Below are 17426 nucleotides of genomic sequence, written 5' to 3'. Positions count from 1 at the left end.
TATAGCCTGGCTTGCAGTCAGTGACCTCCCTACATCACGGATTGTTACCTCAGTTTCTGATCTACCTAAAGGATAGCCTTTCAGACCACATTACCTCCAAGTGTTTTTGTTTCTCACACAGATGGATGCTTTTCATGTAATGCTTACAGATCATTGAATATTAGTGATACGTTCTCAGAATTCTCGCAAAATTGCTTTTCCAGGTTTTAATATTGGCTTCAGCTGTTGCAGTGTATCCCATGTTTGTGTTATATGTTTGAAAGTTTTTGCGGGGAAGCTTTTGCAAACTTATATTAAGTTGGGTTTTTTTGGTGCTAGAATCCCCTGACACTGAAGCAGCCATGGACCTCGGAGCGTCTGAAGTGATGGAGTCTGAGGTTCTTTATGACTGCGTGATCTGTGGCCAAAGCGGACCCTCCACCGAGGACAGACCCACCGGCCTGGTAGTTCTCCTCCAAGCATCCTCAGGTACTGCATGTCCCGGCATCCTCCCCTTCCTTTCTCAAATGGTGAAATTAATAATCTGCACAGGACACATTTGTTTATTGTAGGGCTGCAACTAATGATTATTTTTATTGGTGATTAATCTGATTATTTTCTTTATTAATTGATTATTTGTTTGGTCTATAAAATGTCAGAAAATGGTGAAAAATGTCGATCAGTGTTTCCCAAAGCCCAAGATGACGTCCTCAAACATTTTGTCCACATCTCAAAGATATTCAGTTTACTGTCATAGAGGAGTAAAGAAACCAGAAAATATTCACATTTAAGAAGCTGTAATCAGAGAATTTAGACTTTTTACTCAAACCGATTAATCGATTATTAAAATATATGGCGATTCATTTAATAGTTGACAACTAATCAATTAATTGATTAATCGTTGCAGCTCTAGTTTAATGTCTTGGTTGTGGAGTACAATTTAAACAACCACAGATGACTTTTCTATTTATCTGTTTGAAATTTTGCCTTTTAAACCCAAACAGTCATTCATAGCACCTTTGATCCCCTATATTGGAAGTCAGATTTTTTTAATAGGTGGGTTAACTGCTGTTTTAATTGGCTCATTTATCAGTCATGTTGATCCCTGCTCACCTGTACATGGAGCTTATCATTGTAAGAGGTCATTACTTGTGGAGAAAGGAGGATCAGTCACTGTCATGCAAATAAATGGCATGTTTGATTAGTAATTAGTCATCTTGTAAAACAATTCAGAAGACTCTGACCACATTGTCAAAAAAGCATCTCGTAAAATCTACCACCAGTGACCAACAGTGGGTCCATAGTAGCATACAATTACATTGTCCTTTTTGGTGACCAGGCACCATCAACATTTAAAGCGCCACGTTTTTCTATTTTGTTTTCATTGATGTTGAATGTCAGATTGTGTCTGATTTATCATCATTGTGAAAAGCATAAAAATCTGAGTTTGACCACTGAAAGCTAACAGTTAACCGTACTATATAGGGCAGAAACAATTCGTTGACTGATGGAAAATGTATCTCCATATTCATTGTTTTAAGTTATTTGTCAAGCAAAATGCCAAACATTCTCTGGATCCAGCTGTGGAAAGCTGCTGCTTTGTGAAGATTTGTTATCTTTGGGGTTTTGGTTGGTGAGTGGGATAAAAAAAAAATAGATAATTTGAAGCAATCACCTTGGGATTTGGGAAATTGTAATCGCCGTTATTCACTATTTTCTGATATTTTGAAATCTAAATGATTAATCAATAAAATAATGAATAAAATTGATTCATCAATTGTTTAACTAATCGTTAGTTGTAGCATATATACTGTATGAACTCCGACCACAATCCTTGACTTTTTATATTAATACTGAATAAGTCAGACAGGTTTATCGCAATTGTATCATAATTCATAACTGACATCTGTGATTGGCTTTCAGTGCTCGGGCACCGCTGCAAAAGCGAAGAAGCTAAGAAGCTACCGACTAGTGATGAAGAGCACATCTACGCTGCAGACACGTGTGGAGTGGCTCATGATGTCAGACTGACGCTCATGCAACGGTTCTTCAAAGATGTAGGTGTCTCAGAAAATGTTGTCGGCTTTTTCACAGGAGAGGAAAAAAGCTGAAAGCACTTAGAGCACTATTAGCCATATAGATCTTTGTGTGTTAAGTAACAGCTCTAATAACAGCCTTTCATCCTGTCTGTTTGGATTTCTTGACATTTAGTTTATACTGTATGCAAGTCAGCAATGTGTCTGCTGACGTCCCTTTGAGAGGCTGTAGGATGATAGATGGTCCTTGTTATAGAATACATTTCTTAAATGCTTGTGGTAGTCACATTATAGGCCAGCTAATGGCTGTCATGTAACATCACTCTAAATACATTATTGTGTGACAAACAGTAGAATAAAATCTCACATACCAGTAGGCAGCATTTCCAGAAAAAAATCAAAGTCGTCACTAAAAAGTAAAACTAAAAAGCTATATTGAAAATTGCTTTGAACTCATGCCAACGTTGTGTATTGATTAGCTTGCAACACAACGCCAAAAATGATGACACTAGTTGAATTGGATATAATCTAATAAAAAGCTGGGGATTCACTCATGCAGTCTAATTGTCTGTTAAAAGATGCTGGCTTTAAAAGACCTCATCAATAGGGTGTTTATTGTAGTTTGTTAATTCAAACTTTTAAAAGTCTTATTTATTTATCAGCACCACGATATAAACAAAAGGTCCAGGAGGTTGAATGTCTGAAGATATATATTTGCATACTCTAATCGATGTGATTTTTCTCTCGTGAATTCTGCAGAGCTCTTGTCTGCAGTCTGTGTCAATAGGTTGGGATGGGGGCGTCTACGTTCAGACCTGTGGACACACTTTGCATATAGATTGCCACAAGTCATACATGGAGTCTCTGAGGGTAAGAGGAAGCCTGACCTTATGAATCATTAGTCATCTAATTCCTGTAGTTATTTGACAGAAAATTAATCAATTACAATTTTGACAATTGATTAGTCATTAGTCAAGTGAATATACCAAGCATTTTCTAGTTAAAGCCACTTGAATGTGAGAAGTTTCTTACTTATCTGTTTCTTATTATAAGAAATTGAATAGCTTTGCATTTTTTTACTTTTTGATTAGACACAATTTTAGCAAAAGAATGGTATAACTTAAGCTCTGGTGAGTACAAAGATGAGCAATAGTCCTTTTTTTTTAATTTTACTTAGAATAAATGATGAATTGATGAAAATCTTAGGAGCCCTAGAGCCACCGATTGTAGACATTTTCCTTGGTTGAATACAGCATGGAAAGATTTGAGGTTGCATTTTTCAGAAATCTTGCATATCACCTTTTACTTATAAAAAGTCCACCGCCAGTTGCCTGTTTCAAGTTTTGAGTTTAGATTGTACAGGTCAAATCTAACTTTCATGTGTCTTTTCAGAATGACCAGGTCCTCCAGGGTTTCTCTGTGGACAAGGGTGAATTTACGTGCCCACTGTGTCGACAGTTTGCCAATAGTGTCCTTCCCTGTAAACCCGGGCGGGGCACAGAGGCTGGTGCCTGGCACACACCCACAAACAAGAAGACGTTTGCGCTCGTAAAGGAGGTGGAAGATCTTCAGGAGAAGATGGGCCTTTTCCCAGTAAGTTTTACTATAAGGCCAATAGTTTATCACTAAAAGCATCCTGTATTTTAAACACACTGTCAACTCATTACTGGCTGGTGGTAACAAACACGGTGATTTTAATTACTAGAAACAATCAGTTTACTCTAAATTTGTAGGGAGTGTGACCTTTGATGCAGATGGAAACAGGGCGGAGAATTCATCGAACGCCTGACATCCTTGAAGTGCCAATAACTACCAGCGGCACTTTTGTGTAACCGAACCTATAATCTAATGGATGGATGTCATGATTGGCAGAGTGCTTTATGCTATATTTCATTTCAAATCACAGACATTTCCAGATCAAATAAGGACTCTGCTTTACAACTTGTAGAGCCTTTATTAAAAACAATTAAGAAGTTAAAGGACTCCACCAATGACTTTGCATGTTTTGCCATGATTATTACACATCACATATCCTTAATCAGTCTAATAACCATATTTCTCAGTGTTCTTTAGTGGTGTATTTCGATCACAATGAATTCCAAATCTCCTTTTATTGTTCAGCTTAGGGCTGTCCTCAACCAAAGAAATTCCAGTCGACTGCCACTCATAAGTTTATTGGAAATAAGTCATTCAGCATGAATAAAACATAAAAAATTACGAATCGACTAAAGAAATCTTAGTCAACTAAGACCAAAAGCCTGATTAGTTGACTAATTGATTAAATGCAGATTGATTTGAAATATCTGCATGGCAATATCATGCAACTACTAAGTTGACAAACTAAAATTGATTACCAAGCAGCTAATAAATTTCCGTTCCTTAAGTTAGTTTTCATACTTATTTGAAATTAGTGAAAACTACTGGCTGCCTGATAAACACACTGATAAAACACTGAACATTTTAAAAATACCTTGCAAAAAGTAGTGGTTTGGATCTTTAACAGGGGACCAGATCAGTCCAAATAGATTTTCAGACCTGATATTGGAACAAACATTGAAATACTTATCATGGCAGAAGATTGCGTGTTTGTTAAGTTGACAGGCTTTTTTACTTAAAAACAGATTAGTGGGGGGAAAAACGCAGGTCATAAAATTGCCCTTTTATTAAAGGTGTTAACAGCTTTGAGCAATCTATTAGAACCATCCTTTATTTGATGACCCGTTACAATACATATTGATTCTTATGTACCCTTCAGGTGTTTTTAAAATCCCTCTTCCGAGGTGGAAGTCAGAAGTTTGAATTCAGGTTGCTTTGAGCAACTTCATGCTGCAGGAGAATGCTGCAGACTGGAGCGGAAAAGCTCTACATTGTATAATTGATGTTTCTGAATTTGAAGATGTGTCCCTGTGGGTCTTTTTTAAGAATGTGCTCAAGCAAACAGTTGAGCCAAGCAAATTTAAACTTTCTGTTAACAAAGTTTTTTTGAAAGGAATAGCTGGAAACTGCTTTAGTAAAAGTTACATTTCCTATAATTGTAAGCTGCTGTATTACAGCAGTCTCTTTGTGAGGCAAATAGTTTGTTAAATTCTAATGCTATAAGCTCATTGTATCAAATATCCCAAACTGCAGTCTAAACTGCCTATGAGGGGGATGATAAAAATAAGAAAAGGACATTTCAATAAAGGTGAATTGTGACTTCCTGTTGTCTCACCTTACAGGTAGCTAAACACAAAGCCATTGGATATGTTTGACATTACAAGGAGGCTGTGGACATTACTCTAATTCAGTCACATTTTCCTATGTAATGTATCTTCTTGTGCTAGATCTTGAATTGTTTATTTTAACATAAAAGGTTTTTCTTAGCTTGGGTTAGCTTCCAAAAAAAACATTCATAAATCATTTTGACTTAATTGTATTCTTGTTTTTTTTTTAGACGGAATCCAACTTGAGTAAAGAGATGGAGCTGGTCATTAAAGACATCAAGAATACCACCCAGAAGAAATACATGGACTACGGCAAGAACCCTGGCTCCCCTGACAACGATTTCCTCTTCATGTACTCCGTGGCAAGGTGAGGACAGAGTCACACTGAGTTTAGACAATCAAGCCCAACAGGCAACAACAGCTGTCAGTGTGCTGACTTGACTATGACTTGCCCAAAACTGCATGTGATTATCATAAAGTGGGCATGTCTGTAAAGGGGAGACTCGTGGATACCCAGATAACCCATTTTCATTCACATATCTTGAGGTCAGAAGTCAAGGGACCCCTTTGAAAATGGCCATGCCAGTTTTTCCTCGCCAAAATTTTTAGTGCAAGTTTGGAGCGTTATTTAACCTCCTTCACGGCGAGCTAGTATGACATGGTGAGCCCGCTATGACCTAAAAATCGCGAGTTGCTTTAATGTATTAAAGAAATTAGTGGCATTTAAACAAATATGCGTTATTGCGTTAACTTTGACAACCCTAGTATACTTGCTCATGCAAGTATATAGATGTGATTTGGTGTCCTTCTAGCCCGACCCACAATGCAGTGCGGATGTGATCACATTTTTACACACATGCTTCAACACGCAACTGATTGTTGAAACCAGTGAGATAAATGTCTGCCTGCTCTTTCGCTTGAAGAAGAAGAACACTTTGCAATTCTATTTCTTAATGTCAGCTTCTCAGCTTGAATAACAATGATTGTCCATGCAAAAAGACAGTAGTGTCCTCTCTGTGTCAGAGTCTTGCTTTGTTAGCATCTTTACTGCAGAAAGGCACCTTGAAATGGAAATTCAATACTGCAGTTGTTGCATAGCACTTGCACCAAATATATGGATTGCTTTGCATTTCAAACTTGTTCAGGGAGCTGTGAAGGTGTTGTTGATTTGTTTTTTTTCATACTTGTCATTATACTGCTGCATTGGTCCTGGAGGTGTTGCAAGAATAGTGCCCTTCTAAAGTAACATTAGCAGCTTTGCCACTTCAGACCACAGTAAAATGGTATTGACTCTTGCTCTATCTTCACTTGTTAGGTCTGACTGAGTATGGATTTATTTCACCTCCTTTGACTGAATTTTTGGACCACTGCTCTTTAAGTGTTCCTTCACACAGTTCCTTTATATTACATTGTTGTGGAGCATCTTGGGGTGAGCTAGTGGTTTAAGACGCATATGATGCAACTGCGATGTCCCCGTTTGATTTTGGCACGTCACCCTCCCCCCGCCCTCTGGCGAAAAGGCCAGAAACGTAATCTTGAAAAAACAATTATAGTCCTTTCTCAGGTGTGTGTATCTTCACAACAAGCTGGTCACAGGTCATAGAAGTGACTGGCTTTCAGTTCAGCTTGGGGTCTCTAACTTCTCACCACTCCCATTCCAAAAGCTCTGCCCTTCCTGGAGCGTAACCATCCAGACCCTTTGCCCACCCAACACTGTGGTTCCCTCAGCCCTCCACCACGAACAGAAAGATCCCCTGAGTGTGTCTGGGTGCCTGTTGGCTCTCTGAAGTTCAATGAACAGCGCAAATTGCCTGAGGAGTGGAAAATTCCTTTGTCACAGGGGCACTCTTATCAGCAAAAGCCAGATGGAGCTTCACCGTGGCTGCATTATCTATGTGAAATTGCTTTTTCTCCCAGGAAACCCAAGGATTTGCCCCCACCTCTCTGGCCCATAGAAAGAAATGGCCAGTGGCAAGATGAAAACGGGCCCAGATCAGTCTTATTTTAGTAATACCTATCTGGTTTTACCATCTATGTACTTTGTTAGAGCTTTTAGTTTATTTTTTTCACTGTTTTGGTTGGTATTGGGGAATTAAAATTCAGGAGTGAAATGTGTTTGGATATGCATGGGAAATGCACATTGGGGATTATGCATGAACTGTGGTTGGAACAGCTTTTATGCTAATGGTCCGGCTTGTGTAAAATCAGTCTTGGAAAGCTGTCATTTACTTGATATGGAATTGCTGCTGCAAAACAGGCACATTAAATGGCAAATGGCTTGACTATGCAGCATCTTTCATCTTCCTAATCAAACTGGTAAAAGAGGCAGGCTACGTAACCAAAAGCTGAATATGATGACACTCAGCCCTTTATACCAATACCTCCATCCCCTCGCTCAGGTTGTGTCTAGAAGGTAACCCACAAATTGTAAAAACTCTCACGAGATTCGCTGCCTGAAGACCTATCCTAACCTTAACCATCTCACGAGAGTTTCACCTTATAGACACGACCCCTCTCTCGCATGCACACTCTCCATTTTAATGGCTGTTTTCTAAAGGAATACTGCATCCAGGATTGATCATTTTGTGTCAGTGACTCATCCCATGTAACCTGTAATACATGACAAAAAACGTTTTACTCGCTTGCTCGATTATATGATGAGATGCTTATAACAACAGTATACTTTAAGATAAATAAATAAATATCTATTAAAATATTTACCAAACTAATTGTGCTGTGTAATGCACATCTCAGTTATAACTTTGATACATAGACACATATTTTGGCTGATATATTGCTATATAAACATTTTCCATTTACCCTCTAAAGCACAACTGCGCTGCACACTTGGGCCTATTTGTTCATTTAATTGAATTATGCTTCCAACTTGTTCTTTGGCCAGATGTCTCACACACGGGTTGTTGATTCAAGTGTAAACTATGATGCTGTCATTAGCCAACTATCTATCGGTGAAGCAGGAAGTTTAATATAACTTAAGGTGAAGTTAATTGGTGATTGTGAGTCAGCTTCAAAGAAACCAGTTAATGTAACCATAATAATCTCCAGTTAACTTTGTTCTGTCAAAAATGGTCAAAACATTTGAATCTCCGTTCACCTGCTTGCGGTTTATGTCTGGGGTAAACGTGGGTTCTTAAATGTCCATGGGTGGGGTAGTGTTTGAACCCCACCTTTACCGATAATCAGATATACTATGAATAAAATTGCCTTGCAAATATGTGTGAAAATCTTTTCGACGTAACCTGCTTGAGAGGGTGAGTGATGGGCTAATTTTAGGTATAGTATACCTTTTTTAAAGGGTTATGCTTGACAATTATGGTAGGGTTTCTCTGGTATGTCTGTGTGTGAGTGTTTTACATATGCATATGTTGAACTGTTTTCATATGTGTGCCTGCTACCTAATAATACTCATGGCTCTGTCTCCTCAGGACCAACCTGGAGTTGGAACTTGTGCACCGAGGAGGAAACTTGTGTTCTGGAGGGGCCAGTGCGTCTGCCAAACGCTCCTGTCTCAGTGAGTAGTGGGACCTCTTCATCTTTTATATCTCACAATACAATTTCTCCTCTAAATCTTAGAAGTTTGCTAATTTGCCATGTGTTGTATTATTTCAAGGGGAGTACCTTTTTTGGTCCCTTTTAATTTATGCAGATTTTTGACTGTTTACCTGTGCTTTGTCTGTTGGTTTTCAGCAACCTGCAGTGTTTTCACTGCTTTTTGAATAAAATGGGAGTTTAATGTTGTGCTATGTCAGATGTATTCTGCTGTTTAGGTTGACAATTACAGTGAAGTGTTATAGATCAGACCGGCATCTCGTCATTGCCATGGTCGCGCCCCCTTTTGGGGGAAAGAAAGGCGCTGTCACATACAGAGAGTAACGGGAAAAGGTGTTGTAGTGAGTCAAAGGAGGCTTTCACACTGAGATTTGAGGCACATAAGATACGTGAATTTTCACTGTCAGTGTGGTAAATCGCTAAATGATGTTGTGACAGTTTCTACTGACGGATTAGTTAGCTTAGCTAGCTTGAGTGGGAGAGGAGGCTGCAATATAAATTGCATTGACTTCTATTTTCTGTTTTCTATCCTCCAAAAGGGGGTGTGGCCTTTTCGATGACGCAGTGCCGATCTGGTCTATTGCAGGTGGCTGTATATCATTTCCCATGAGCCTCTGTGTAATAAAGTGTCTGACTTGAGATCAAACCCTTTGTTCCGTGTTACAGCTGAACCATTAAAAGAAAAAGAAAAAACAAAAGGTCGATTAGCAACGGCAGGCAAGGATAGATGCTGTCCCAGGTGAGCTGTTGGGAGCAGTCAGGGTAAATGAAGCAGACAAATGGGTCAAGTGCTGTTTTAGTTGATTGTGTCACAGCTGACAAGGGCATGTGTCTAGGGGAGGATGAAAACTGGTCTTAGCTCCTCAAAGACAAAGGCGACCACTACCAACATTTATTGTATTGATGACTGATCAAAATTGTATTAAATATTTGTGGATGAAGCCTGGGATATTGCAATAGAAAGTGATGGTGTCAGAGTTAAGTTTGTTGTACAGACTACACCCCATTTTCTGTTTGTTTAATTAGTCTGTGAAAGTTGAGTCTGCTGCAGTGAAATGGCCTGTCATCCTTGAGTGGCTGAAAAGAGATTTCACACTGGAGGCTTGCCATTTTTTAGCTACATTAACCACGTAGCCATGCTGACGGCCAAATTTACTCAGTTGCAGTACATTAGTGTTCGTTCTTCTTAGGGAAATGGATTTAAAGGAAAACGGCAGACGTGTGCTAACTGAGAGCTCATGGGGTTTCTAAGCCTGTTTCCCAGTAGGCACTCCTTCAGTTCATGTGATGAGGATACGATGGACCACAGAGGCAAGCTGCCTGCAATTCCCTTGAAATGGGCTAAATCAACTCTAGAGAGTCAGCCTCCAAACACCATGCCCTTGGTTTATTTAACTGCAAATATTTGAATTAATCTTTGAGACTGTGTGGCTGCTACTGTGTAGGGAGTTTACAGGCATGTTAATCATGTTGACCTCAGTTGTGCAGACTTTCAGTACTTGATACTTTAACCCTCCTCATTTTTGGGTGTAGCTGATATGATTTTACATGTACACCACTGTATATCATATGCCCCAAGAGGAATATATATATATATATATATATATATATATATATATATATATATATATATATAATCAATAAATCAACCGGGATTTGGACAATTCTAATAATTTGTTAACGTACAAAACATACAATTAGTATGCTCCTCAAAGCCGTCAGACAATTGTAATTTTCGCCGATAGACAGACACCGATGATACCTTGCCGATCATCGAATCGCACTTCTTTCAAACTCAATAGAAACAAAAATAAATTCATCAAAACTGTCTTGATTAGTCTTTCCACTGTTCAAACAATCACCAAATCTGGTTTGAGACTTTGAAAAAGAGACTGAATAAGTAACAGATAAAAAAAGAAGTAACCACCGTTACATTTTTTACTCTTTACTAGCTCTGTTTTCCGGCAGGTTTGAGATATCGAACGTCGTTCCCGTGTTTAAAAAACATGCATATTCACGCTAATTTTGGTGGGGAAAGGGTATATGTGACTTTTTAAGAAAACAGGCTATTTCACTTTCAATTTTTATTTACCTCTCCTCTATTAACATTTACTATTTCTTCCTTCCTTCTTTCTGCCAGGTTCATTCCTGGCAAGAGGTGAGCGGTAGTGAAGGATGAGAGGAAACAAGCCGTAGTGAGGACAAATGGGATGCAACGAAGGGCTGACACTTTGCTTTCTTTATGCTGTGTCTTTGTTTACCTGTGGAGGGCAGTGTTGCTCTAAGTATCGACAGTTAACACAAGTCAAATTTGCAGAGCTGATTATTTGAAGCACTTTGCTGCATTACAGCATCATAATTCCCTGTAAAACAAAATCAAATAGGATTAGTGTTGCTTATTGAAAAAAAGGTTTGCGTTATACAGAAGGTTGTTGAGTTCACCTGAAGATGAAACTAAATGAAACTGATCGGTTTAATGCCGCTGGATTCATACACGGTTCATATGTGATTTAAATCTATTGTTCTTATGCTCTTTTAATTTCTGGCTTTTGGAGGACTTGAATTGAGTTCATAATTAGAATATGTTTGTTCATTTATTTCTCGACTAATAAGAAAGACGAGGACATTTCTTCATTTTAGAATATATTACTTAACATCTAAAATGACTTCCTGTCTTTTGCCCATGCTGCGGATATGTGTAATATCATAAATGTTGGTAGTTATAACAGGTTTGCTCTCGACAAACAAAGACATTCGAGGCTTTGAATTGTCCTGCTATTAAAAGCTACCGTGTACACGAGAGATTGTGTGTGCACAGTGGGTCTCTCCTCATGTTCCATTAGCATCACAATGAACAGGTGTGACCTGACCAAAGAGTTGCTCAAGGCTATCAGGCGCTACCATGTATCCATCTGGCCTGGCCTGGTTTCATCCGAGCCAAACCATTAGCCTGCAGTCAGTTCAAGTCAACTGATTTCATCATTTGATCTACACCGGTTGCTGGTGGGGCGTGACAACGGACACTGAGATAAACAGACACTTGCTGGTTTTGTTCCTGTCAGACCTTGTCGGGAACATGACAATGATGTCTTTTGGTGTTTTTCTTTCTCTCTTTCAGATCAGCTGTTCCATGTGCTGGCCATGCACATGCGTCTGTATAGCATCGATTCAGCCTACAACCCCTGGACTAGGCTGACTCAGGTTGCACAAAGCAGAGAGGCAGAGTGAGTGACTTTCTCTCCTAAAGTACCTCTGCTAACAGCAAATCTATAAATCTGTTCGTACGTTCGTCATACCCCCCACTCTACTTTCCCCTCACACTTTTCCTTCCTCACATAAACATGCAATCAAAGGGCCACTTTGTCCCCTCTCTAAACGCCACCATTTCGTCCTGCCCCCAACAGCTTTCCCTCCACACAAAGAGGAGCTAAAAACAGAAAAGGGACCATGCGTCGTTTCCATAGATACCAATAATTGCTGCATCTGGCAAATTACCGGGCACTCCACAGAGAGCAAAACGACCCTGTCAAATTCACTGTACTGAGAACAACTGCACCACACCAACACCGCACCAGCACAGCATCTCAGCTCCCAGCTGTCCACCTAGCTTCAACAGAAACCCGTATTTAACATAATAAAAAAGACATAGTTTCTACCGCACGCTTTCTTTTTCTGTCTTGAATCGCCACTGCACGTCAGAACATGTTTTCATATGCACAAATGTTTTTGGTTGTAAAAAAATAAATAAAAAGCTACTGGCAGCACTTAACAATACAAGATGAGCCTGAACAACCTTTCCTCCCTGTTAGTGTTGTGAGACAGCTTCTACACCTGTTACTATTAAAGTGCTCACAGCCATACAGTATTCTCAGGGGAGCCATTTGGTGTTTAAAAATACTTTGAGAGGGTTTTGGGAGGGAGCACTGTCATTGACACCCTTAGGCAGTCAACCCGATCTAGCCTAGTTAAATAGGACAAAGAGAAATGTTTCTACATAGAGCCAAGCATTGCTCTTGCCTTATTTCTACTGGGCAAACCAGAGAGGAATGTATGAAGGTTTTACAGCGTGCAAATATAGTTTGTATGCAGTGGTCTCAGCAGGGTTGAACGCTCTGTCCTCTGAGGCTTTCCTCCAATGCACAGTGGAATTAACTGGTGAGTGCTTTGGTAATGGAAGGTATTATTCTTTTAGTGCAGTTCCTCTCATTCAAAGCCCCCGAGGCCTTTCAAGAGTAGAGTGGAGATTGGAGCCTCGCTAAATAGTCAACAGCACAAGAAGACATTTAAATGGAGATGGCACACAGGCCGAATATGTAATATATGTGTGTACATTAAGGAAGTTGGTCGGGGAATACGAGGAATGGGCCATGTATTTGTTAAGCAAATTTAAAACGATCTACACAGCAAGACCTTTGCTCTCATACCTTTTTAAAAAAGTCCTTTTCAGACACGCAATATGTAACAGCGCTGCCTTCATCAAGCTGTTAAAGTGATGGCTTTTTAGCATTCAGACATAAATGTTCCTTCGGGCTTTATTCACACGTTACGGCGTTGACTGAAAGAGACAATGCTCCCACGATATTTGAGAGAGAGAGAGACAGACGAATGTGTTAAATTACCATCACATTAACGTAATGAGGTGAAAGGGGCTTATGTAAAAAGCCGCACAGCCAATATTTGCCATATTTATAATGGGTGTGTAATTTTCTATTAAAGAGAGTACCTGTCTTTCACTATTTGCATGAACATATTGGTTTTAGTTGATGAATAAATTCATGTATTTCTTGTTTTTTCCCCCATCACAATATCTATTTGGCATACAGTACCTTCTGATTAAAAGCTCTTTTGCATGTTTTGCAGTGGCTTTGATGATGAGAAACCTGAGGTACCCATGCTGTTTCGAGATGTCCCATCCCTCCTGATTATCTTTGTGCTAACAATGCCACAGCCTCTGCGAAAAGGTACAGTCTGCATCACGACACTACAAGAGAGTAGGTAGGGAGTGTCTCAGTGGCTGCTCGACAAGGACAGCCCCATTATCAGTAGTAATCAGGGCTGAGTGCTGGAAAGAAGCATTTCACATCTCTTATCTATGCTCCTGTTGCCGTTATTTGGCCGTGAGGATCAGAGAAACACGACCCCTGTGATGGGAGGGCTGCACTTCCTTCGTGTGCCCTTCATCTGTGGTTTGTTGTCGCTGAATCTCCTCCATGTTACCCCTTCACAAGAAAAAGGCGGAGGGCCACCTAAAGACTTGGCCCAACACACTGCGGTCATGTTTAATAGAAGTGTCGCAGCAGGCAGATCATTTCATTGATGACTAAATTCGGTTGACCGCTGGCAGGGACAATTAGGATTTTTGGAACATGGTAAAAGTGGATTTATTGGATAGTGTGGCTTTTGATTGAAACGGCTAACATCATAGTTAGAATCATGATTTAGTTTGTCCTCAAGGTCGTGGTGTTTCATAGCACATAGCGTATCACTGTTACAGGCTTTTTTTTATTTTTAGAGAAATAGAAAGGTTGAGGCATGATCAGTCCCTGAGGGGTCCTTTGCACTTGATTGCTATAAAGGGATGGCCTCCTTTTTTAGCTCTACCTTTTTAATTGTGTGTACTGACACTTGTCACCGTGACCAGGATAGTGGAGCTGTCAGCAGCTCTTTGCTGTAAAAGAAAACAAATGGCACTCTTTGTTGTTCCTTTAAACCAAATTTGAATATCCTTCAGGCTACATTTTCCACCTGAAACGCTCTGCTAATTATCCTGCACGCTGTTCAGTGAGGCTCTCAATGCCGAACTGAGAAACCAAATACAATGCTCCTTTGAATAGCTGCCAACCTTCTTGAACTGGCTTTTTTAATGCTACAAGATCTTTTTAAATTCACATATTGAAACATGTTATGAGTTCATTCTTAATTAATTGATTAATTCATTCTTAATTTTTCTGTGTAAATTGTGCTTCTCCACTTCTGTTTATGATTCCACTTGGCTTGGTTTATATAATCAGTGTCACCTTCTCTCCCTGTGTAGAGCACTTTACCTGTGTGGTGAAGATGCTGTACAACCTGCAGTTCGCCCAGGCTCTGACTGCTCTCTCAACCAAGTTCAGCCCAGAAGAAAGGCAGGCCTGGAGCACATCTGGAGCACTCAAGAAGGTAAAAGTCAGGTCACATTGAATTAGCCTGATTCTTAATGGCACGCTGATGCCAAACATATGTTCAAGTGTCATGCATACAGTAGGTCTTTTTCCCCTTTCTTTTCTTTCTTTCACTGAAATGCTCAGATGCTTTAATGATGTAGACCAGGGAACAGAGTAACCGTTGATAGTGAAATAATATGCTGCCCATTTGCTGCCCAATTGCTGCCCAATTTTCATTGTCAATTAATCTGTCTATTATTTTCTTGATTAATCGATTAGTTGTTTGCTCTATAAAATGTCAGAAAATTGTGAAAAATGTTGATCAGTGTTTCCCAAAGCCCAAGTTGACGTCCTAAAATGTCTCTTTTTGTACACAACTCAAAGATATTCGACGCTGGAATCAGAGAATTTTTTTTTTTTTTTTTAATTACTCAAAACAATTAATTGATTATAAAGTAGTTGGCGATTCATTTATTAATCGATACATCTCTGTATATCCCTAATCAGTTTGTAAAACTAAACTAAAACATTGTCATACTGTAAAGATACAGTAATGGTCCAGCACTTACAACAGCATAAAACATTTAAGAACTGCTGAAATAGTTGTGTAAGGAGAACCTCCACTTTATTTTCTGCTCTCTGAGCAGTTTCAACCCTGCTGGGTAACATTTTCAAAGGGTGTTAAAAGTCTGCTTGAATCCCCCTGCTTGTTGAACCAGTTGTATCCTCTCATTGTTCCCTAGAACCAGTCTATAACAACAGTAAATCATTGCGTATGACTTGGTATTGAGATGAATTGAGCCTCATTCTGTTTCATTTACGTGATTTCCACAGTCGATCTTCATTATCTTGAAAAGTGTGATTGCTGGAGAGTGTTGCATTAATTGGCTATCAGTCTTCAGTCTATTAAATCTGTATTAGTGAGTAGCTGGCTTGAACGTCAAAAGACAAATAGCTGAAACCCTCCCCTTTAGGGTGTTTCCATCCATAATGGAGGTTTTGGATTAGTATCTTCCTACTACACTGTCATGAACAGTAGTGCAGGCATTCACAAGCTGCCATTAAGATGGATTTCAAATCCACAATGAGGACGGCATCCATATTTGGTAGAGCGCCACTGTAATTAAATTGAAGTTGTTAAAAAAGATGCAGTCTGAACAAAGATCAGAGCCTAGAGGAAGGAAATCCATGGACTTGAAATTCCTCCCCTATAAATCTATGACAAAGGACAGCAGACGAGATAAGACTGCTGTTTTATATTCTATCACCTTCAGCTTGATAAATGCATGCAGCTTTTCCTCTATATAAAATACTAGCCATACCAGTTGAATTTTTATCAGAACACACATTCAGTAATGTCTCTACCACTTATCAGATGATGTATTGTAAGGAAAGAATTATTGTCCTCTGCTTATTCTGCATAAGTCATTATATTTTACAGTGCAGCACATTTTATACCCAGGAGGAGGTCTAGGAAGATGCACAAGTGAAGCATTAAACTGAACTGCATTATTTATTCTGATGTGTGACATTCATATACTTGAAAACTGACAATAGATTGATAATGCCATGACCATTTTATTTCTTTTTATGTGTTTTTGTCCTTGGTTAAGGGTCATTCGTTTTCCTTGTAGGCTATGATACATGTTCTCTGCAAGAAACGGCAGGAATCTGTGAAATCATTCAAAGGGGTGACAAATGAAAGCGTAACTGAGTAAATGAGTGACACATGTGCCATAGACTCTTGTGCATCATTGCACTCAGCAGAAAGTGTTTGTGAGGTTGTTTATGTGTGTGAATGCATGCGTGGGTGCCTGTGTGGTCGCAGCTATTGCGAATTTGTGCTTGTTTAATATGCGATTACATATCGCGTCAATGTTTTGATTTTGTGCCACAGAATGCTGCAAATGCCGAGACATCCTTTGAAGCGCTGCTCAGTCACGTTATCAGTGAGCTCTCTAAGGACAAGAGTGTCTACAAGGTGAACGCTGAAGAAACATCAATGGTGAGGCACTAAAATGACTGTTAAGCGCTTCAGGACATAACTGCCTTCAGGAGGGCGCTCCCTCTCCCCTCAGTCTTGTCTTTGCTCTGCTCTTTTTCATTTTCTTTTAAACAATGAATTGGCCATTACCCTGAGAAACAGTGGTCTAATATCTCCACTAATCTCCAGGGGAGATATACATCACAGTGTTATCAGCAAGCTGTTGGCTGGTTATTGATCAAGTGTTACTGTTATTTCCCTCTCCAGCTGATCTCCAGTGTGTGGTCTCCACAGTCTATCGAGTTCAGCCTTCAGCAGTTCTGCCTGCCCTTCCTGCGTCTCTCCTGCCTCCTGCAGCATCACCTCTACGGAGACAACCTGACTGGCTGTCTGGTAGGTTTTATCATAAATGTCATCCTACCTGCTGAAGCTGCCCTACCCTTGTATCCTTGCAGCAAGAACGGTCAATACTTCTGCTCATCTTGTCTACATTGTTGTTAAATTTTTCATG

The 17426-nt window shown here is 39.6% G+C and overlaps 1 protein-coding gene across 2 annotated transcripts in view; it reads left to right on the top strand.

The window, feature by feature from the left end:
* ubr3 (ubiquitin protein ligase E3 component n-recognin 3) overlaps positions 1-17426 on the top strand; it is a 45781-nt gene that overhangs the window by 22394 nt on the left and 5961 nt on the right. For both annotated transcript variants that reach the window (XM_074659342.1, XM_074659340.1), the window contains 11 exons: positions 319-468; positions 1903-2036; positions 2775-2885; positions 3408-3608; positions 5449-5585; positions 8665-8750; positions 11907-12012; positions 13649-13749; positions 14823-14947; positions 16829-16936; positions 17183-17308. In XM_074659342.1, the coding sequence (XP_074515443.1) occupies positions 319-468; positions 1903-2036; positions 2775-2885; positions 3408-3608; positions 5449-5585; positions 8665-8750; positions 11907-12012; positions 13649-13749; positions 14823-14947; positions 16829-16936; positions 17183-17308 (1385 nt within the window). The remainder of the gene's footprint in view (positions 1-318; positions 469-1902; positions 2037-2774; positions 2886-3407; positions 3609-5448; positions 5586-8664; positions 8751-11906; positions 12013-13648; positions 13750-14822; positions 14948-16828; positions 16937-17182; positions 17309-17426) is intronic.

The sequence above is a fragment of the Sebastes fasciatus genome, chromosome 14 (assembly GCF_043250625.1).
Source record: "Sebastes fasciatus isolate fSebFas1 chromosome 14, fSebFas1.pri, whole genome shotgun sequence".
Classification (NCBI taxonomy): Eukaryota; Metazoa; Chordata; class Actinopteri; order Perciformes; family Sebastidae; genus Sebastes; species Sebastes fasciatus.
The sequence above is the reverse complement of the archived record's forward strand: the minus strand, read 5'-3'. Positions and strand labels throughout refer to the sequence as shown.